The sequence below is a fragment of the Carlito syrichta genome, unplaced genomic scaffold (assembly GCF_000164805.1).
Source record: "Carlito syrichta isolate Samal-C Ts95f unplaced genomic scaffold, Tarsius_syrichta-2.0.1 Scaffold94724, whole genome shotgun sequence".
Lineage (NCBI taxonomy): Eukaryota > Metazoa > Chordata > Mammalia > Primates > Tarsiidae > Carlito > Carlito syrichta.
The window spans coordinates 65,824-90,031 of NW_007038820.1; the positions used below are offsets into that span (position 1 = coordinate 65,824).

Below are 24,208 nucleotides of genomic sequence, written 5' to 3' on the forward strand. Positions count from 1 at the left end.
CCTCATCTCTACAATAAAACAAAAAATTAGCCGGGCGTGGTAGTGCGCGCCTGTAATTCCGGCTACTCGGAAGGCTGAGGCAGAAGGATCGCCGGATCCCAGCAGTCGAGGCTGCGGTGGCTGGGAGCGGCTACTGCACTCCAGTCTGGGTGACAGAGTGAAACACCAACTCAAAAAAAAAAAAATAAAAGTAAAAAAATAAATAAATAAAAAAGACATAACGCACAGGTTCAACGATCAAGTAATGGTTAATCGATTTGGTACATCAAAATGACAGAATACCCTGTGATCATTAAAAATCAAATGAGAGAAAAAGATTTCATAATCTAGGAATTGTTCACAACCTTTTAGGTCAAAAAAAGCAGGTCATAAAGGAGTAGTGTGTGTAATATGATTCTAATTTTATAAAGCAACACAAACAAAAGCCAAATATACATCACGCCCAAAAGTGTATATATGTGTGTATGCATGCATGTAATATACACACACATATTATATATTCATATAATAAATAAAATTATATATGTAAAATATTTCAGGGTTTCAGCAGAAGAGGCTTTATATATTACCACACAAATCAGCCTCCTAATACTATGTAGATACCCTTGTTGATGAGGTGTGCTCCTCCCTCTCCTGGAATATTTGTTTTTAATAGAAAGGGGCTAGTAAATAATTTTACTCATTTTAACATCTGCTCAAACTGAAAATGGATCACAAACAGGACAAATAACTTGCCAAGTTCATACTTCTTTAAACATTCAAGCAAGATGAACCAAACAGTTAAAATTTGGGGGCAGGGCAATCCCCCCAGGTCGCCTCCCACTGTGGGAGCTTTCCTGCCTCTTAATAAATCCTGCTTCAAAAAATGGGGAGGCAAAAGGATAAGAGCATCAACCAAACTGTCCTGAAGTTTTGGAAAAACCCCAAAAAGTGAATGGTATCAAGGAAAAAGTTCAGAGAAATTCACTAGGAAACATTCTTTTCAAGTCTTAATATAAGACCTTATTAAGCAATCAATGATACTATTTAATTAATGGAAAAAACAATTATATCTAGCATGTGTTTCTGTCGTACTACTATGGAAAGAAGTTTGTACTCCCTAATTTAATAAGACTGCATGCCAGATGTAAAGAGGTTAAGCTGTGATACAAACGGTTCTGTTCTGGATCTCAGTCCACACCAGGGACTGCAGAGTACTATGGAAAGAAAAACAAAAGCAACATATTTTTTTCAGTCTTGCATGCCTAAAAGACATGACCAAAAGGTTTGAATTATTCCATAACACTGCTAGGGAGTCTAATTCCTTCTTGCATAATTTCGCATGAATAGTGCAGTAGTAGCCTGGCATTAGAAACATAAAATACACGTGTCTGTGGGAAAAGTCCATTCGCATTTGACATGCATGAGGGACTCAACACAGGATATCTGATACTTGAAAAGAAGGAATTCTAGTAGAAACACTAGAGTTTCAGAAATCCATCTCTTTCTCTCCTACTAGAGAGTTCTAGCCCATTTTTTACTTTTGGTTCTTGTTCATTGATTAATTTTTCTGAACCATGTGTATTTTCTAGCTTACTCTACAAAGTTGAAGAACAACTAATTATAGGGGAAATTTCAAGCCTTACTTACCCCGACCTTTTGGGGTGAACTAAGAGGTTCTTTCTTGACAAGTCTAAGATAGAAAGCTGCTGGAAGAATGAAAATCAGCATAGTGGCAGAAGAAGCCCCTGAGGAGACAAACACAGGGTTGGTCAATGTCTTACACTGCAGGTCTTACCCAGAAAAGTAGACACCCAAGGGCACGCGCTTTAAAGAAACCAAAAATAAACTTGTCCTAGGTCTTGACATTAAAGCCACACATTTAAATCACATAAGCTCATTTTGGTTTCTTATTCACAGAAGATATGTATGTAGAGAAAATTAAAATGTATCCAACATCATAGTTGCATAAGGATATATACATATAACAAGCAATAATACAAGGGATTCACATAAATTCATACTATGGAGTTTGAACTGATCACACACCCTTCCTCTCCACCTATTTCAAAGTTTTAGATTGTATTTAAAAGTTGAGTAACCTCTCAATCAGAAATGAGAAACTAATTAATAGACCATGCAGTTAAGGGAAATAATGTGCTTTACAAAAGCAACCTCCTATTCCTCTGAAGATACCGTTGGTCACCTGACCCTCATAGGCCTGAGAGAGCTTCTGTTAGGTAAGATCTATCTTTCTGACTCTTTTTCTGATAACAGAGTTAAGATCTAAGTCCAAATGCTAGGTCCACCCCAAGTTAAATTACTTCTGTCAGAAAAGGCAGCTGGGCCCATTAACCTCTCAGGTAGCTACCAGTGTCAATTGGGAGGAAGAGAAAGTAGCTAAAGGAAATCTGTGAATCTGAAAAGAACTGGAGATCTGGACTACCCAACACTGACTCCCCATCTGTCATTTAAGAAGTTTGGGTTGACTAAATAAAAGTCTTTCTGAAACTTACCTATGAATCCAAAGATGTATTTTATAGTTGGCACAAGGATGACAAGAACATTATTAAGTGCAATAATTACAGCTGCAATCAGGAAATGTCTTATCCAGCTAAAGGGTCTTTTGGGAAATAATAGTGTGGTCACTGATGTACGAATCTGTAATAAGAAGGTTAAAGGAAAGTTCACTTCTTTGATATTATCTACTCCTTCAAATATTCTCATTATTCTAAAGTATTTTCTTTATTTTTTGTTTTTCTCTCAGAAACTATCTTGATGCTTTTTTATCCACTTATTTTACTGTGGTAAATATACAACACAGAATTGACTATCTTAGCTAATTTTAAGTGTACAGTTCAGTGATATTGAGTATGGTCATGTGGCGTATAATGTCATCTCGGTCAATGACGGGCTGCATATATGATGGTGGTTCTGTAGGATTATAATATTATATTTTTATTGTAACTTTTCTGCATTTACATATGTTTAGATTCACAGATACATACCATTGTGTTATAACTACCCATAGTATTCAGCACATGCTGTACAAGCTTGTAGCCTAAGAGCAATGGGCTATAACATATAGCTTAGGTGTGTAGTAGGCTATAGCATCTTGGTTTGTGTAAGTACACTCTAGGATATTCACACAATGAGAAAATCACCTAACAATGCATTTTTTTCCAGAATGGCCGCATTGCTAAGCAACACATGGCTGCATGTTCATATTGTTGTGCATCCTTGACACTAATTTTCTATGTTTAAGATGGAGTGTCATTTTTCTTGGTTCAATTTCTTAGTTTGCAGAAGTTTTTGGAAAAATAATCTCAGTCAGAAAGAGCTAAAATATATAACTCAGAAACACAGTAAAGTCCTTGTTGATCTCTCATCACGTCTCTCATTGGACTGGATTAAACATTAAGGGCAAGCACTGCAGTGATTTACAAGAGGTTGTGAGAGGAATTCTACAAACCTAGATTTTTCTTAATTTTGCATTTTATTTAACGTTTTGCCATCTGATACTTTAAAAATATGATTTTCTTTGTGTCTACTCCTTTCTCCTTTTTCACCTCTCCCATCGATAGTTTATAAGTTCACAAAAGATAAGGACCTAATAACCTTAACATTCCTCAGAGTTTCTAGTTTAATGTCTCGTGCACAGCAAGCACTCAATAAATGATGAATTAAATTTAACAGTAGGAATCCTTTCCCTCCCTTCAGTATCCTTGTCAGATTTCAACCCTGTTTCAGCAGCCGAAATAAGTAGGCAAAGGGTCAAGAGAAGCTCCATTTGCAGCAGCTGCTCAAGTTACTCTGATGGAACCGGATAAAGAGATCCCTGTGGGCAGAGGGAGGGAGTGCTGTTGTGTTTGTACAGCTTAACAGAGTTAAAAACACTCTTATCTTTGGAGTCTTTTAGAAGACACTTTTTTGACTTAGTGGAATTACACTATTGGCTTTTCAATAAGTGAGCACTTCAGTTAAGCTATGAGTTTACATTTTTAAAACTGCTGTGGTTGATTTTCACTTGAAAATTTTTATTCTGAAGTCTCTTAATGGTGTGGAGATGGAAACTCATTTAAAAGAGAGACAATGCAAAATACATTTTGAACCATGTATGAACGACAAAAAAGTGGAGCTAAATAGTTTGCAGTTTTTCATGTGACATTCCTTTCATACCGCTCCACCAAAAATTAAAGCCATCTGTTTAGGCTGAAAAGGAAATTTCATTTCTAGAATGGCAGACCAAATAGTCTCTGGAAATAGCTGAAGAATGACTTTGTAAAGGTTTTTAAAAATTGAATTAGTGAAAATTATGAAACTCATTCTGAAAAATAAACTGAGGAAAGAAAATGGTTGATGTTGTTTTCCCCAGCAGCCTTAATAAATTCTACATTACGATGTTCAATTAATGCGTATTCAATATTGTCCAAACTGAAGTAATTAGTAGGCTTAAAATAAAGTTTTTATGAAACACACATAGCACTTGAGCACTTAATTTATGCTAAACTAATAGAATAAACAAACAAGTATGAAATACAGGCCCATTTTCAGGAAGAAGTCACAATGTGCTTTTTAGTCCTTTGTTCAAATGGGCTAAATTTAATTAAATTCAATTCAATAAGCTGAGTTAGAGGTGATCTTACATGTGCCGGGCATCTGAACGTTAATGGGCTTTCTTAAGGTCTCATGACTTCCAGAAAGACTACCATGTGGTCTAATGATGTGAGAGTACAGAAAGTTTACAGGAGTAATAGGTAGAATGTTCTGAGTAAATGGTGAAAGCTTTTTCCTTACAGTGAATAAAGAATAAGAACCCAAACAACTGAAGGTAAACAGAGTTTCCAGTGCATTCCTGAAGAGGGCAACAGAGGAAAGAGGGAGACACAGGCCGGTGGTGATGGTGGTGGAAAAGGATAAGGAAACTTGGTAACTGTTACATGTTAAAATACTGCCCTGAGGAGTGAGCCTGGAATCAAAAGGTCCATAGCAGTTCTGTTAACCTCTGTCAGGATACAGGCAACTCAGGCTTATTCAGCCACAGAGCCTTGCCTGCTCTTCCACTTATGTATGTGCCCTTTTCTTTACTGACACACACCACTAGGAACCTGGAAATGTGGGTCAGATGCTGTGGGTAGGGGAAGTCCCCAGAGACATTCCAGCCCTCTGACCCAGAATAATTCCAGAAAGGTTCTATTCAGCTTTAAAGAAAACATCTTTTATGTCTAGAAAGAGTGTCCTGAACAGGAGCCTGAGAGGAGGTGCTGTGTACTGATGTGGGGACCCAATGTGACAGTCACAAAGGTAGAGGCACAGTGAAAGTGAGAGCCTTACCTCTGAACTCTTAAAAAAAAAAACAACTCTCTTAGAAGTGACTCACACTTTCACTTTGTAGGTTTACTTAGGGCAAGGGTGTTGAAAATACCTATGAGTCTAAGTGGACCTTGGACAATTATTATAATACTATAAGAAAGGGATCGGCAAACTGGGAATCCTAGTGGGAAACTGTCAGGGGATGGGGGTGGGACTGGCAGTTGAGGGAAACTGCTAGGGGAAGGAGGGGCATACCGCATCAATAAGGGTACCTGCATAATCAATGTTTGTATACCTAACCCTGAATTGTACCCCACATCTTTATAATAAAAAATAATAAAAAAGATTTAAAAAAAGAAAATACCTATGAGTCACTATTCTACTGCAGTTCACGGCAGTATCTGCTGTATTTCTATGTATGTCTACTCTATATACACTTCAAAACAAGAGATCTGAAGGCAACATAAGCGAAAAGAATGACTTTGCTATGATGAATACAAGTCACTAGAGAGTCCAAGATGTGATCGTATTTTAAAGGCTTGACAGGTGGAATTTGAGTCTGTGTGTTCATGATGAAGCTATGGGGATTATTTGGTTTTCTGTGTTTCATGGTGAAATGGAAACCATACTGCATAAAGGGAAGCTCATGCTGAAAACAACATGACTAATCCTCTGGAAGTAGTACTTTTCCAGAAGAGATATCCTTGTCCCATATCTTATCTTCCACCCACTACTAAGAGAGAAAGAAATGTTGGGCTGCTAATGAAAAAGTTAGTCTTAATTCACTTCACTTATTCATTTGTTCAACAAACATTACAAGCAGTTACTATGTGTCTTTTACTAAGAAGGGAAAAACTAACCTGATTGGAGAAAAGAAAAGTAATCAATCAGGTAAAGGAAAACAAAAAAATAAATAAATAAACTCTTGTGATTTCTTCTCAGGATCCTAAGAAAGAGAGCCCAGTTATTATTTTTTGAAAGAAGGGGAACACAAAATAATACCTAAAGCTGACAGACTTTCATCCAGATTAGGTTTGTTTTGTTATATGTGGGGATATCAAAGCAAGTAAATAAACTTCTCACTGGCCAAGAGTTTCTTAATCTATCAGAAGAACCATGGTAAAGAGGAAAGCGGAAGATACAGGCAGGTAGTGATGGTGGTGGAAAAGGATAGGGAAACTTGCTGGCTGTTACATGTTAAAAAACTGCCCTGAGGAGTGAGCCTGGAATTAAAAGATCCACAGCAATTCAGTTGACTTCTGTCAGGATACAGGCAACTGAGGCTTATTCAGCCACAGAGCCTTGCCTGCTCTTTCACTTATGTAAGTGCCCTTTCCTTTACTGACACACTGAACATCTAGGCTCCAAATTTTTTTTAAAAAGAGCAGTAGCAGCAAAACACTACTAACAACTTCTTCTGTTACTTTGGCAAAAAAAAAAAGTATCTGAATTTAATCTTGTAGGACTTGACTGGGACCCCCTCAAGGAAGTTGGGCCCACTTCGCTGTCACTCTCTCTATGCATCTGACACATTCACGAAGGTTTGTTCCGTTTGCCCAGATCTTCACCCCAACTGAATTCATGGCACATGTCAGCAAGGGAAAGAGCCTGTGCTTTTCCTAGAAAAGGATTTTCATACATTTCAAGAAAAGGCAAGATTCATTTAGAGGCCATTTTTCTTAGCAAATATTACTGAGCACAGCCTCTGTACCAGTCACTGTGCACGACTTCAACCTACAGGGCCTTACTACCCAGTGGGGAAGGGTCATTTATATAGATCACTTCAATGTAACATCACAAGATCAACGGCAGGATTATGTGCAAAATGTTTCATAAAGGCTCATGTTGGATAAAAATACATAATGAAAGATAGCAGTTAATTATTTTTCTGAATTTTGCTTCTCATGCTCAATTTTGGTTCTAATGGCACTGAATGGGTAAAAACAATAGCTGTTCCTGATGGTCAGATTTATTCCAGTGCTTCAGCTGTCTCAAAGGAGAAGAATTTCTAGGGAGAAATTTGGATTTTCAATGTTGAGGTGAAATGTTCATCAGTAAATGACTTTTACTTCCTATTACAATGACTGCAGCCATCAGTGTTATACTATGACGGGCATTAGTTCAACTGTAGACCAAATGGTTCAACTTGGCCCATGGCCAAGTCCAACAATCTCTTGAGACCATGACTTGAAAACATGATATGAATATGAATAAAGCAGTACAGAAGCACATCACTAATTGCTTTCATAAAATGCTTTGATTCAACAATGATGTGAGTGCCTACTGTGTACTAAATTTAGTTAGTGATTGTTTTACACACACACACAAAAAGACTCCAGATATTCTTTTCTCATTGAAGCTGTTTGCTTGGAAATTTTACCCTATCCTATACTTTCTGCTTCTAGCTGTCTTCTGTCTTGTACTCAAGTGGAGCTGGTTTTAGGCAAAAGCTGTGTGTCATTTGAAATACTTTCAGATATATTAGAGGCAAGCCATGATTTAAGGGTAAAATATTAGCCACCATAGTAATAGGAATCTGATTTCATGTGCTCATGAAAAAGGAATGTGCCAAAATATATTTCCGCACACAAGCTGCATTAAAGTGACCACAGCGCCATTATAGAAGTAGTCCTTATATGCTGGGCCCTCTATGGAACATTATGTCCAGGACAGTGCTGGTTACTGTGTTGCTTATTTTTTCCCCTCAGATGAATGAGTAAATTCAGTGTGTATGAAAGGAGAAGAGTTGGCAGGAGGGTGAAGACCAGTGTTTATCCATAGGTGGTGGTTTTAACTCATGCAGGCCAAATCCCCATGACCAGCCCTGCCCTGGGGTCCCAGAACAAATTGACGCCAGTAGCAAATGCCAAGAAGGGGCGATACCAGTCTGGGTCTGGCAGAGGGCACATGTGAGAGAGCTATATGGTAGATAACAAAACTATTTCTCAAAAAATTTTTCCTAGTGTATACTTCATTTAACATGAATTCCTTTTTCATTAATCTTCAAGAAATGAGATTCAATAGTGTGAGTTTGGATGTTATTGCAGCACAACAAACTGGAAAAAAATGAAATGCCTTCAAAACTATGGCGAAATTCAATAGGATTTTAACATTAAAGTGGTTTTGGCTTTTGAGTTTCAAAAGTTATGTGAACTCCTACTCATTTTTACTAACCCACAAGGCAGCAGCTCAAGGCCTACTTTTTAAATTTGAGTTTAAAAATAAATTTCATGATTTTTTCCTACATTTTAAAAATATCACCTAAAAAACTTGTTTTATCTACATATTAAATGGTCAATTTTAAGTGGTTCCAAAATGCTATAGAAAAATAATAATGCCCTTAAGCATTGCAACTGCAAACTCACATTATAATCAGATCCATATTAAGGCAGAACATGTGTAATGCTCTAACTGATTTCTTTCATGAAAACTTTCTGTACTTACTGGGAACAGGACAATGGGCACTGTTAGTGTTACTGCCACCAGGACCGCCAGGCGTACCATGAGAAGAGGGGTGTCAAAGGTATACACTTTGCTATAAGCATGAAGCAATTCATCTTCAACTTCTCCTACAGAGAGGAAGAAGAGGATGAGTCCATCTGATGTTGTCAAGTCAGCACTGGCTACTTAGGGCAACATTTTATGGAGAGAGCACAGAACAATGGAAAAGATCCCTATTTGGGAATCCAGGCACATCTGTTCTTATCTTGAGCCCATTAGCTATGTGACCCTTGTTGAAATGAACAAAGGGATCCTGAAGCTTATACAGTTGCAGGAGCTAATATAAACTTGCTAAGGCACCTCTTAAGCTCCTCGGCATCATGATGAATCTATCTCTGTTGTACAGGAGCATTACAAACCAAACAGAAGCTGAGGAGCTCTCGTTGAAGGGGATGAGAGGCCAAGTCCCACCAGCTTGTCTCTGTCATCCTACCACCATATTCCTAGGCATTCTCTATGGCAGTTCTCCAAACCCAGTATGGAAACTCAAGACAAATAATCACTAACTTTTTTTCAATCTCAACAACTATGACTCCATCATTACACTGAAACATGTACTCTTGGGCGTTTTCAGGTTTTTTTCTTGTCTTATGAACCTCATTAGAGCAAGTATAAGTAACATGCAAGGATAAATTAGTATGATTGACACAGGGTCTCCCAACGAATACTGCTCTAAGATGAAGCTGCTGCCCTATTTGCAAAAACATTCATTCAGTATTCTAGACACAAATGACAAGGAGATAGTTATTAAATCGGTTGTAGTTTGATTTTCCCACTACTGTCTCCAAGATCAGACAAAAAGGGGTAAAAATGCATTCAATGGTATTTACCTTGACTTTCATTATTTCACAACTGGCAAAAAGTTAATGCCCAGTCTAAAGCATGTGCTTGGTTAATAGTCAAATATTAAAAAATCTACTACTTCCGAGTCTTTTTCTCCCCAACTTGTCATACAATCGATTTAATTTACTACGTTAGTCAGAGAAAAAAAAATCCAAAATGTTAGAGAGACTTAGACAAAAAAAAAATTATGTTGGTATATTGATTGCTGTGAACATAGGCTACCAAGTCAATGTTTGACTCCATGAAATTTGTCTATAGGGCCACACTTCATGGAAGTAATACAAACTTACTCCCTTTGTATACGATTAAGATGCCAGAGAGAAAAATGTTTCAGACACAATCTAATGTGACCATACTCAGTTTTTCTGTGGTGCATTCCCAGATTAAAAATAATTCTGTCATGTCCTCTTTCTTAGGATTATAATTCACCATAAAAGAATATAATGGGATAAGACAGGAATTCTACCTAACTCCCCAAGCTCCAGATCTGACTGGTAAATAAGAAGCAAGTTCAAACTTGAGGACTTTGTAATTTTTCTGCCATTTGCTTGACAGTTAATTATTCTATCAAAAGAGATTTACCACATGCAGTTGGATTCATTCTCATTGCTTGTAGCCTGAGATGGGTTAGGGAGTCTAGCCAAAGAAATATCATCTATCCCTAGAGGAAAAAGATTTCATTTGAGGGATATTTTTCATAAAAAGTGTGACAGTTCACAAATTGTTGTAACTTGTTAGCCAGGCTGGTTCAGGCTCCATTTTATTAGGTCAACTGACAAAGCTAAAACTGCATGTTAATTGAGTATGTGTCATCTATAGATCATGCTTATAGAGACCAATTTAAAAAATTATACCTACCCAGGTCAATGGTCAGTCTAATCAGGATTTGCACATAGAGAATGACTTTGATAGTGACCTACCATAGAAGGTCAGGTAACCAAAGAGGGCAGCAAGTAGGTACATAATTAGCATCCCCGTGATGGAAATATTTGACACTGTTTGCATTTTCCTCCGGGACCGTCTGAAAAGAAAATGAAGAACAAACTTTGTTCTTTTAAACTTATAAAAATATCACTTTTTAAAATTAAAATAAGAAATAATTATTTAAAAGTATGTCTGTTACTCATAAAGAAACCACATTTAGCTGGGTTTGGTGGCTCAGCCTGTAATCCCAGCATTTTGGGAGACCGAGGCAAGTGGATTGCCTGAGCCCATGGGTTTGAGACCAGCCCAGGCAACTTGGCAAGACCTCATCTCTACAATAAATAAAAAATTAGCTGGCCACGGTAGCGCATGCCTGTAGTTCCGGCTCCTTGGAAGGCTGAGGTGGAAGGGTCACCGGAGCACAGCAGATTGACACTAGGGTGGCCCTGAGCGTGCCACTGCACTCCAGCTTGGGTAACGGAGTGAGACTCCAACTCAAAAAAAAAAAAAAAAAAAGAAACCACATTTCTAGTACATAAATTTACTGCTGATCTGAATTCGTATCAGAGAGCTAACAAGGATTCGTTTCTATTTTTCTTAAATACAACTCCTCAGTGTTAGAAACAGCCACTTTCCAAGAGGAGGAATCTATTCATGTCAATAAGAAAGTTTGTCTACTGAATAAGTAGGAATGTAATTAACATAAAGAGCAAACTGGTTCCTAATGTAGAAAGCTTTTGCCTTTAATGATGGGATGAGTTTAATGAGAAAAAAAAACCTACTTGAATCAGCAAAGCACTACTGTCAAGAGTTCAGACTACCAGGAAACTTGCTATTGTTACCCGATCAACTTCTGGAAACCATTCTAGAGGGAGTGTACCTGGCTGCCTTAGTCAATTGCCAGATCTGGAGTAACTACTCCATGTGATTTTCAAAGCAAATCAAAGACATCAAAATAACTGAAGGTGTTCCAAAAATTTTTTATGAGATGAATCAGAATTTATGGGGATAGTTGTCACTATTTAGTGAGAATGAAGCCTGGGGTTATTGATGTCTGAGTTTAAAAAGCTGAGAATTATTATATGACAACCTTCCCTTAAGGGAGAGAGGGAAGCTGCTATTGTAATCTCATACCCTTTGTCCCCAAGCAAATGTCAACAACCTCAAAGGGAAAAGAATCTGAATGAATCATAAACCATCAGCATGAAGAAAAATATTTTCTAGCCAATGTCTCCATTGTACAGATAAGATAATGAAGGTCAGATTTTGGCACATCTCTTGTGGTGGATGTCTTCTAGACAAGGGTTAGGAACTGACCACAAATAACATCCACGGCTTATCAAGATAGCCCTAACCATAATTTTTGGTTTTCATGGGTGTTGTCATTTTAAGTTCAGGTGACATCACTTCTTCCCACCAAAATTCAAATTTAAATTCCCCATACCTGCCCAAATCGTAACAACCATTGATTCCTTGTCCAACTACCCTGAAGCCCTCCCATGAACCATTATAGTAGAGAGATAGGAGAGAAGGAAGCAGGCAAGGTTGTACTACAGGTGGGCTGATTCACACCGTTTTGGTTAAAGCACATTACTGATGAGTGGATATGGCACAAACTTTCTCTGACGAGAAAGCTATAAGCCACATTTCCTCCTAAAGAAACTTTGAGCATATGAGCAGATTTTCAAAGCAAATCAAAATGCTAGACTGTCTTACCCTTTAAGTTCACTGTAGATGGGAAGGACCTCGGGGTGACATACAAAAGCAAATGCTAGGATGGGGATTGCATAGGCCGTCTGAAAAACAAGGACACCACCACACGTTTAGCATTCCAACATAGATGGCAATCTCGGGCCATCTCAGCTGATGAAATAAAAACTCAGAGACCATATAACTGGGCTCATTAGAAGCCTGGACCTCTCACTTACCCGAGAGTTGAATACAAAGTATTTGGGCTGACACTTGTCATCACTATGGGCTTCGTACTCTACTCCACTGTCATGAAGAGAGCCCTTGGCCTGGTTCTCATCCAACCCTGCTGGATTGCGGTGGGCATAATCCATCATGAAGTTCACACCGGAGCTCTCAGAGTTGTTGGGTAACATTACCACATACATGGGAAGTGTGTTGTTGAATGTAAGATTTCCAACACTATGGTCCAGAACAGGCAGGGGGCAAGGTATTTGGAATTTCTTGTAAATCACCTAGACCCAGTCATCAAACAAACAAACAAAAAAAACCCCAAACAAAACAAAAACAAAAAACAACAACAAAAACCCAGAAGTTAGCTTTTTGGGGAAAAACAATGAACTAAGAATTCAGATGTATGGCTTATGGGGCAGGAAACTCAGCTAGGACTTCCTTTTAGACTAATAAATAATGGAGAACCCCTCTAGTCTCTGTTCTATGAAAAGAGTTGGAACTGTGGTTGGCAGCCTTACTTCTCGGAGTCCACAGGACAGTATTTTGCATGACTCCATCCCAAATCTCTTTCACACACTTCCATGAGAAAGATGATCATTTCCTTGCTACATTTCCTATCTTTTATTTCTTCCAACTAATTATGACATGAGTCATCAAAATTTTTCTCCTCCCCCTTCACCTCTTTGGGGAAATGCTTTATACATTTTGGCACTCATGATCGTGCTAGAAATTCCCCCTTTTGACAGAGGTGGAGAGAGGCAGATTTCTTCATTTCCACTGAGGCTGCCCTCTCTATATTTTGTTTTATTGTTGTTATTATTATTATTATTTTGAGTTGGAGTCTCACCTCCATTACCCAGGCTGGAGTGCAGTGGCATGCTTATGGCCACCCCAGCGTCGACTGGCTGGGCTCAGGCAATCCTTCCACCTCAGTCTTCCAAGTAGCCAGAACTACAGGCGTGCACTACCATGCCTGGCTTATTTTTTGATTTATTGTAGAGATGAGGTCTTGCCAAGTTGCCCAGGCTATTCTTGAACCCATGGGCTCAGGCAATCCCTACACCTCGGCTTCCCAAAGTGCTGGGATTACAGGCTTGAGCTATTATTATTATTATTATCATTGTTATTATTATTATTATTATCATTATTTTGGAGATAAAGTTTCACTCTGTCTCCCAGGCTGATCTCAAATTCTTATCCTCAAAAGGTCCTTCTGACTCAGCCTCCCAAAGCTCTAGGGGTACAAGTGTGAGCCACCACACCCAGACTCAGCTGCCCTCTCTTAATGGGTAGAATGTGTAAGAGAGAATGGCTGAGTCATGTGAATATGGCTATAGCCTACTTATCTCTTTTCTGGGATTCTTCACTTCATCCACCCTTTTAAATACTAGGTTATTGTCATGTTCCTACCCGAAATGTTCCTGTGTCCAAATATAAACCCAGTGTGCCTAGAACTTACCACTGGCAACAGCCTTGACATTGTAACTCAACTATTTTTAAACTCATGATTGCTCTTTTCTAATTCCAAAGTAGAATACAAGAAAATAACTTGTGATGCAAGAATTATTTCATGCTACTGAAGTACCTGAACAAAATTGAGAACTCTAATTTAGATACAAAAAACATCTCATGTTCACCAAGCTACAAGGATCATGTCAATGAGTCACTTACCACACTGACAAAAAACACCATACAGGTAAGAGAAAATCCACTGGTATAACCAAGGTAACCTAAAAGTTAGCAGAAAAAATTTGGAAGGTGAATATGGCATCTAAAATCAGCTTACCTATTAGAATATGAAAAAAAAGAAAAAACATTTTCAGTTAGAAAATGTCTTTACCTAAATTTTTCAGAAGAGAAAGTGGAAGAATAATTCCAACAGATATAAATATGACGAGGTAGTTGCCATCAAGGTACCATTCTCTAGAAGAGAAAGAGAGACAAAGACAATAGGACCAGAAAATTACAAGTAGAATGAGTCACTTGATGTCACAGAGGGAACATAGGACATACCCAGTATTCTCTTCAAGTCCCATGAATGCTCTGATTACTTCAGGTAGTTCATATTTAATGATAAAGAGGTAGCTTGACATTGCTAAAATGGAAAACGTGACAGCTTAGTGGTGTGCATAGCACTGAGGTCACACGCAAGTTGTAAGAAGTCATGACATTTGGGACATTTATTCTTCTCAGTAAGATGAGCATCTAATTCCCCAAGTGAACAGAAAAGCCACCGAGTAGTCTGCACTGGTTCCAAGTACTTTTCCAAAAATTGACATTTGGCGCTCTAGCTCTTGCAGGTGAATCTTTGCTAACAGTATCAGGGCTGATTCGGTGTTAAATCCAGCTCCAAGGTTTACGGTGAAGCTGCAGTTTCATCAGTTATAAATCATCATGGCCATACTGTGTGTGCTTGTTTTAATGTCTATAACTTGGGCAACAAAAGGCATGGGTCAGATGAGAGAGGGAAGATCGCAGGGCAGATCTGAGAAGTTTATACATTACTCTGGCTTTTTGGAGATGGAGCCAATCTAGTTGTCTGGGCTCTCTCTGAGGGACACATAAAGTCTCAGACTACTTTTTGTGAAAACTGGAGTCTTCCTGGATGAAAGAATACAAGAGACAAAAAGCTTCTCCCCTATGTCAGTGAAGTTTTTTTCCCCCTCAATATCCTACTCTTTAGTCAAATAAGGAATTATACAATGTGGAAAAATTTCAAGCATTTAGGTAAGTGATATATGATTGATCATGTACTCTTGAAAATCTGATAAAATCCATAAACCTTCACTCTGGAAAAATAAATATATATAAATATACATAGCATTACAACTTTGCTTACAGTTGTAAAGATTTACGCTTCACCTCTTTCCAAAGACCATCCCTTCAGTAAAGTATAACCCTAATTTGTTGGACACATGGTCAAAAGACTCAATTAAAAAGAAAACTGGCAAGTTTTACATGGAAACTTGAAGTGTGGGCTACCTTCTTCAGGTGAATTTTTGTAAACAGGCACATAAAACAGATATCCAAGTTTAACCAATGGTTTAAAAATATCTTCTTAATTTCAAATGAAAGTAAAAATGGTGATAATAATTCCCCACATTGTTTAGTTCTACATATAAGCCCTGTGAGATGACAAGATGTATGTGGTTAGCCTCATTCAGCTGAAGATATAAAGACTTTGAAAGGTTAAATGGCATGCCCAAGATCACATAGCTTGAAAAGGATAGACCACATCTAAACTAGAAGTTCTTAACATCTGAGTCAGTGCTTCTTCTCTATTGTCAAAGTAAAATGACTTTTTACAATACTTGATGTGTCTTCTGATGTGTCACATTATTTGGTTAATCTTTACAAAGACCTTGGCTAAAACTAAATCTTACAGAGCATAAACAGAGGAGGTATTTCTGATGAACTGGCTCAGTGAGATACGATTCAATGTTAGAGCTATTAATTGCTGACTTTTGGTGATGTCACCACTGTTAATGTGTTTGGTCTTCGAAAATTCAAAATGATACGGACCTGTCTGGATAATGTCAACATTATTAGCTAATGCTAAGACAACTGTAGTAAATGTCAATTTTTCTAAGAGATTGAGAAAATTAAATGTTTTAAATGGGGGGTGTGAAGTACAGAAATACAAGAGATTTCCTTTATGCCAAATATCCACTAATCACACAAAGTAACCAAAGTGAGAGCATTTTCTGGGATAATATAAAATTTCATCTTTCTCCCTTAAAGTCACACCCCTTACTGGAGTGTGGCTTAACTAAGTGACCACATTAGAGTGTATCCCACTATTTGGAAGCATAATAGTGGCTGCACTTTGAACCACAGATGATGCTGTGGCCATTTTGCTTGTTGAGTTCAGAGTGAAATATGCTTATTCCTGGTTATTTTGGTTGTTAGAGCAAGTAATTTAGTTAAACTATAATGTAATCCTATGAAATGCTTAATACTGTAAATCTTGATAAGACTGAGAATTTGAACCAAATGTAAAGCAGTCTATTTGGTGAGATTTGGTGGGCTTATATGCTTGTGGCCCAAACTCAGTAAAATGAAGGAGACAATCCTGGAATTGCTGCCAAATTCTATCCAAGACTGTAGACTTAACATATAAAAATATAAAAAGAAATAAACATTAATCAGTAAATTATAGCTGAATTGTATTTATCTGCTCACTATCTATTAGCAGTCATAGTTGGATAAAGGAGTTGCTACATTCCAGAAATCCCAGATAACTCCAGTGAGCTTTACTAATCAAAATGGGTTGCTTCCTTGCATGATCTATGTCCAAGTTTATTTATTGCAGCAGTGTTTGTAACTGTGAAAAATTAGAAACAATCCAACAGTTCATCAATATGAATTCTATAAACCAATTTTGGCACATTTGTTTGTACAATGGAAGTCTCAAAGTGCATTAAAAAGAATACCATGCAAGTGTATTCAAGGCATACCATTAGATTTTTTAAAACAAGCTGAAAATCAGTATTATAAGATACCCAATTTTAGTAATACTGATATATTGGTTGAATTAGACACGGGGCAAACATATGAGTAGCTATTTCTGAGAGTGACTTACATAGACTCTTCTTGGTAATTTATATATTTATGTAATGTTTAAGATTTTTCACAATGAGTAAATGTTTGTTTTATAATAGTAAAATGCTCATTTAAAAGATAATCAAGGGGGCCTCAGAGACATGGAGAGCCAAGGAGGAAGGAAGCACCTACTGAACCTTTATGATGTGCCATATGTTACCTTATTTCATGCTCACAATGGCTTTGTGAGGATAGAGCATTACTCCTATTTTCATAGATGGAAAAATTAGACTGCAAGGAGTAAAGTGATTTTCCCAAGGTCATAGATAGTGACAGAAACAGACTCAAATTCAAGTGTATCAGACTCCGATAGCTTATTATCTACTCAAGAGTTTTAAAATATTTTTAAAAAACCAATAACATTCCAGATACATAGAAACAGGTCCAAGAGAGTGCAAAGGAACTAGTAACTAACAGCTTAGAGAGGCAATGGGCCAAGGGAGGGGACACACACACACGCACATTCTGGGTTGAAGGACTTCAAGAGACATTCATGGGGAGAAAATAGCATGTCTAAAAAAAGTAGAGAATTTTTTAAAAATATTAGAACTAGGAGACTGATTATACTTTGTTATGGCTTAGCACATACCACATGGGAATAGATGATGAAGATAGATAGATAGATAGATAGATAGATAGATAGATAGATAGATAGATAAGACAGATTGATAGATGATAGATAGATATAGGTACTGGCAAGCAAGCAATAGAAAGGTAGGCAGAGGAATATAATAATGATCCTTGTGTCAGGTCAATGACTTTAAGTTTTACCTTGAAAATAATGACAGCATGCTAAAGAATTTTATGCATGAAAGAAGCAGGAATAGATCTGAATTTGAGAAAGTTTATCTGAAGAATAAATTAGAAATGAAACCAGGAGAAACTCAAGGCAGAGAGACCAGTTAGAGACCACTGCAACAGTTTGAATTAAAAATGGTGATCATCTGTGGTCATAAGGATGGAAGGAGATGAGAAATCGAAGATGTAAGTAAAAGATAGAATGAACAGGAGTTGGCATTTGATTGGTTTTGCAGGATTAGGGAAAGAGGGAAAAGTTTAGGCTGACATCCAGATTTCTGGCTTAAGAAACTGGATGGCTGCTGGTGGTATTTAATGAGAGAAAAAAGAACAGAGGACTAGAACGGCAGGTTTAGGGATTGGATAGGAGGTAAGAAAATAAGTGCCACTATGTGGGGAGATAGTTGGAGCATTCAGCAGGAAACAGCTAGTCAGACGTCTGATATATGGACTTGGATGCCTAGAGAGGGTCAAACACAACAGAACCAGCGTGAAGCTGGTGGGCAAACGTATCACCTAGAACACTGCTAAAAATACATATTCCTAGGCTCTACTCTGGAAATTATGATTCAGTAGGAATTATGAGACTCTGTAGAACCAATGAACCTGTGGTTCATGGTGCTTCTGATGGGCAGCCAGAGTTTTGCCTTAGTATAGCTTCCAGAGACACTCTCCAGTGGGCTGGCTCTGTCTCAAGGAGCATAGCACTGGGCAACGCTCCACTAGACACCTACTTTTCAATATTATGACATGAACTAAAGTGTACATATAAAACATCAACTGTGCTAACAATGACAGAAATAAGCACAAAGCCTCAATTTTAAAAAATAATAGTTAAAGCCATAATAGCATTAAAAATCAAGGAGGCTTTTATTTTATATCTTAAATCTGGAATTCAATTTGTGGAATTTTATATAATATATAAATATTTATATATTTTATAAATAAATATATAGTATTCAATATATTTCATATATTTCTATTTTTAATAAAAAATGGACAGCAAATCTACTAAAGAAACTTTTTTTTGAGTTGGAGTCTCACTCCATCGCCCAGACTGGAGTGCAGTGGCATGCTCACAAAGATTCCAGTGTTGACCTGCTGGGCTCAGGGGATCCCTCCACCTCAGCCTTCCAAGTAGCTGGAACTACAGGCACACGCTACCACACCCAGTTGATTTTTTTAATTTATTGTAGAGATGAGATCTTGCCAAGTTGCCCAGGTTGTTCTTGAACCCGTGGGCTCAGGCGATTCCCTCATCTTGGCCTCCCAAAGTGCTGGGATTACAGGCTTGAGCCACTGCACCCGGCCTAGAAACTTTATTTTTAACATTTAAGACCTAGAAAGCAGTTGTTTTTGTATTTAAAGTGGTTGTTCATTACCATAAGAGTTTTCTCATGTATTGAGTATCCTATAGAAAGTGCAAGAGGTCCATTGAAAGTTATATCCCCTTACCTCCAATGTTCTGCATTGTAATAGAAACAAAAGCTCCAATTTTTCCAGTCCATCCAAATGCTTTTTCCCCTAATTTTTCATAAATTAAAGACCCTGCAACCAAAAATCAAATAGTCATGTTAAAAAGATTGCTTTAATGACAAAAATTTTCTATAACATAATTCTACACTGGTATCTTAAACATGTAAATAAACATCATGTGGAAATTCTAAATCTAAAAGATACAACCACAAAAACCAGCAAGCAATATATTAAAACGTTCTCCAAACAAGAAGCAATAGCTTCATTTTAGCTTCATGTAGCAAGCCAAAACAGTTATTTCTATCATCCACCAAAAATTTCTTCTTTTCTATTTAGCTTAAACCTAAACACGTTGACTTTTACTGCTGCCTCTCACTTGCCCAAACACCTAAGAGCATGTCGTCACTGTCAGAAAAAAAAAAAATGAAATGTGAACTGGACTAAAATCATCCTAAGGTTATTAAGCTATAGACTGAAATACTTTTATGAGAATGAAAACAGAATGTCCTGGACATAAGGGGTAGCATACCTCCTTCCTTGGATGTCTTTAATAAGAGGTGAACTGAGTAGAGGGACAATATTGCCACAGCGAGCAGCATGATTCTGTAAAGAGAATAGAGAACAGATAACAAAGTTTCTATAATAAATAAGAAATAATAATGTTAGACGTTTCGATAACTGATCACATTGGTCTTTTCAGTCATCAACTTTCCAAAAAGTATACGAATTTTGGGGAAGCTGAAATTCTTTTTAGAATTACATACAAGATTGGGCTCAGTGGCTCATGCTTATAATCTCAACACTTGGGGAGGTCAAAGCAAGAGATTGCTTGAGCCCAAGAGTTTGAGACCAGCTTAGGAAACATGTGCGATCTCATCTCTACAAAAATAAAAAAATAAAAAAATTAGCTGGGTGTGCTGGTGCGTGCCTGTAGTCCCAGCTACCTGAGAGGCTGAGATGAGAGGTTTGCCTGAGCCCAGGAGGTCAAGGCTGCAGTGAGCCATGATCACACCACTGCACCACTGCACTCCAACATATGTGACAGAATAAGAACCTGATTCAGAAGAAAGAAAGGGAGAGAGAGAAAAAGAGAGAGAAAGAAAATTCTGTACCCTTTAGTGTCTGTCACAGAACTAGAATCTACTATATTTTACATGGCCAAACCTACTACTGAAGTTCCTAACATATTTTTTTAGTGTTACTCAGTTGCAGAATCTGGTTCATAACTTAGATGCAAAGTATACAGCAAATTTATCAAATGCCACATCTGCTTACTCAGCATATGAGTACATGTGCATCATATACACATAATATTCACACCAAAATTTGGAACGGAAGGGCTATTTAGTAGCCTAACTAAAGCTTAATTTAAAATCTAGGAATTCATAAGCCAAAGCATGCAGCCTCAGCTCCATGACTGATTAGATAGCAAGGTACCCTGTCAACCAGAAGGTCAGGCTGGTGCACATGCAATAGAGGAAGCAGAGAAAGGGAAGTATAGGAGCAGGAAAACTCCTTTTTGTGTGTTCAGAAGGAATAATTTCTGGTGTCAGGATTCTCTACATGTTCACATGCATGTGAGGTTTCTTTAGGTTTATGCTGATCGGTATTTCTCTGAAACCAAGAATTGATTGATAAGAGTGCCGATAGAAGTATCTACATAATAAATGAAGGACAATGTTAACTTTTACCTGAAGTTTAGAAAAAAATCTTTATCTTTGTTTATTTCATATTATAAGAACACACTAAACATATTCACCACAATTGATCTAATCACTTGGTAATTCCTAATGAAATCAATGCTACAAATGAACATCCGGATCATGAATTATAAATTTTATAACCACTCTAGTTATATTATACTCTTAGTTCAGTCAGAACTGCCTGATCAATAACTCACTTCTTTTTTTTTTTTTAGTTGGAGTCTCACTCTGTCACCTAGGCTGGACTGCAGTGGCATGCTCATGGCCACCCCAGTGTCGACCCACTGGGCTCAGGAGATCCTCCTGCCTCAGCCTTCCAAGTAGCTGGAACTACAGGCACACGCTATCATGCCCAGCCAATTTTTTGATTTATTGGAGAGATGAGTCTTACCAAGTTGCCCAGGCTGTTCTCGAACCCATGGCTCATGCAATCCCCTCACCTCAGCTTCCCACAGTACTGGGATTACAGACTTGAGCCACCGTGCCTGGCCTAGTAACTCACTTCTATATTTTTCTATATGCCTTATGAACATATCTGTTTTTAAAGAATACAACTCAGATTATACAATTTTGTTTCCTAAATAAAAAAAGAAGAAGAAGAAGAAAAGCATTTCCTGTATTCTAAACATGTACTTGTTTTGGCAGAAAATACTAAAAGTCAAACTAATGAACTACTAAGTCACTTGCTGGGAATTAAGAGAGAAAGCTGAATTCAGTCTATGCTACTTAGACACACAAAGCACACCCTATGACGTTTAGCAATTTAATTGTTCTGACCAAATTAATCTGCTCAATGTTTATTAGCCTGAAATGAAGCCCTTATTTTAAAAGTAGAATATTCTCCTCCTATGAAGATGATCTATGACTCTAGGATTGGGAGAAGTGTTTCCTATTTCTATTCATCAGTGATCCATGAAAATTTTTGAATTAATTTTAATGGTATATATAATTAATTAGGAGAAGGCAGTCTTTTTGTCTTAGAGGTAGTGCACATTACGAAAGCATACAGGTATATGAATGTATTTCTAGCCATTAAGACTCAGATAATCGTAAAAAAAACTAGTTTATTTCAAACATAGCTTATAGAAGTAAAACTGATATAAAAACCTATTCAACTAAGGAATATTACACATAACATGGTTTAATCAAAGCATTAACACAGTACAAATATTTATAGTCCTAATTCTCAGTCCTCTAATAGCTGTGTAATTATTTAATCATACATGATGTTCAGAACATAAATGGCATATATTTATAATATAAATGTTGCATTCTTAGACTGTTATTTAACTCTCTGGCATTGCATTTGGGATTAGGATCTCCATCCACATCAATGCCTAACATTAGATTTTATTATTGTGAAGAATTCCATTGGTGCCAGCTATGTCTTGAAAAATACCAAGCTGTCTGTGATGCACACACACGTCTGTGGTTGTCTGTCACAGACCATGTGGTATCCATCCTACAGGTCAGCCACGCTTAGGCAGCATTTGATCAAGTTTGGTGAAATAGCATAGGTTTAGGGATAAGCTTCAGTCACTCAACAAATATTTCCTGTGCCAGGCATTGTGGTAGGTCTTGTGGATTGAGACATATGTTGAGTAAAAAACAGACATAGGCTCAACTCTCTAGACATTAATAGTCCAGCAAGGGAGATAGACATTAGCTGAATGAATCTGAAAAATGCACTAAAGCATTAAACTGTGGTGAGTGTATAACGAGGTGATTTTCCCCAGCCGTGGAAGTCAGGAAGGCAGCACTAAGGTAAGACTGAGCTGAGATACGAGTTAACTAGATAAAGAAAAAAGATAAGAGGATTCCAAGATCATGTACAAAGGGCTGGTGGTGAGAGGAGATGTGACATCTTCATGGGATGGAGAGAAGACTACGGTGTCCAGTATATCTGTTGCACAGGAGCACAGGGCACGAGGCATGGGTAGGATTCTTCGGCCTGGTTTGAAATTTTTTCTTTGCTTTTTTTTTTCTCAAAGAATTAGATAAAATTAGATTTGCTTCTGAGAAACCTTTTTTTAACTGCTAGACACCAAATTATTTCAAGCATCTACTGAACAATGAAATACTTTGTAAAATGGTTCCTATGAACTGGCAAGGCTGCTCCAGCATTTTGGATGGCTGAGCACATAAACTTTCTGCTGTTTCGTTAGGGATGGTTGGGTGAGTGAGTACCATGGTTAGACTGCTCTCATTTTTCCTCAGGTCGCTACTTTATGTAAAAGCTAGAGGAATTCACTAACACCTCAGATTCGTCATGTTCATGGAGATCAAACTTCAGGTTGCTAATTGAAAGAGCTCCAGGGATGCATGGACATCACCAACAGTGCAAACATGTGCATTCACTTACATAAAAAGTATGATCCCTGTGTTGGCCATGGCATAGGACAAGCCCAAGATCCCACTGCCCATGATGGCGTTACTCAGGTTGAAAGAAGACATTCCAAAGGAGGTGGTTCCAGGATGCTTGAAGGAAAAGAAACACAATATAATCAAACATTTGCCAGAGGGCAACCCTTTTGGGGGGTTTATTCTTATTCTCACAACGTCTTTACTGAAGAAGATTATAGTCCAAAATTAAAGACTAAGATTATAAATCACAGTAAGTAAAAGCCATTACTCAACGTCAACAAAAGCATGTAATTTTCAATGGAATGTAGTGCTTGGTTTCAGCAGAAGTCTCAGTAAAAATAAAATGATACAAGTGAATTCACATAAAGAAGGGAAAACATGTATGACTGCAGATTACATTTGGGTTAGAATGATTTCCCCAAAAAACAAATAAATTTCATAAATGATTTATGCAGCCATATGGCGAACAGGAAAAACAAGTCCTTATTCCAGTAACAGCCTGAATAAACAGAGAATGTGCTGATCAAGGCCTGGAAAATTTCAGTCACATTGTTTTCCCACAGAGACCTAGGTAGACCAGACACCCTCAGTCCTGTTTACTGCCTAAAAGCATAGATTCACTCACATGTTCATCATCATAATCTGCCAGCTTCTTTTTCCCCAAAAATCCATTTGTCAGGAATTTCTGACTTTCAGCATCTTCATTTGCAAATTCACTAAACAAGCACACAGAAAAAATAAGAAAGTAAAAAAAAAAAACAGGTTGTAAGTAAATGCTCTGA

The 24,208-nt window shown here is 37.6% G+C and overlaps 1 protein-coding gene across 2 annotated transcripts in view; it reads right to left on the reverse strand.

Moving 5' to 3' along the window:
- SLC38A4 (solute carrier family 38 member 4) overlaps positions 1–24,208 on the reverse strand; it is a 68,579-nt gene that overhangs the window by 1,878 nt on the left and 42,493 nt on the right. For both annotated transcript variants that reach the window (XM_008061291.2, XM_008061297.2), the window contains exons 3-15: positions 24,052–24,142; positions 23,425–23,540; positions 19,889–19,962; positions 19,339–19,431; positions 14,497–14,578; positions 14,324–14,406; positions 14,155–14,213; positions 12,489–12,764; positions 12,277–12,356; positions 10,557–10,657; positions 8,737–8,861; positions 2,496–2,640; positions 1,630–1,727 (exon numbers count right to left, since the gene is read on the reverse strand). In XM_008061291.2, the coding sequence (XP_008059482.1) occupies positions 1,630–1,727; positions 2,496–2,640; positions 8,737–8,861; positions 10,557–10,657; positions 12,277–12,356; positions 12,489–12,764; positions 14,155–14,213; positions 14,324–14,406; positions 14,497–14,578; positions 19,339–19,431; positions 19,889–19,962; positions 23,425–23,540; positions 24,052–24,142 (1,423 nt within the window). The remainder of the gene's footprint in view (positions 1–1,629; positions 1,728–2,495; positions 2,641–8,736; positions 8,862–10,556; positions 10,658–12,276; positions 12,357–12,488; positions 12,765–14,154; positions 14,214–14,323; positions 14,407–14,496; positions 14,579–19,338; positions 19,432–19,888; positions 19,963–23,424; positions 23,541–24,051; positions 24,143–24,208) is intronic.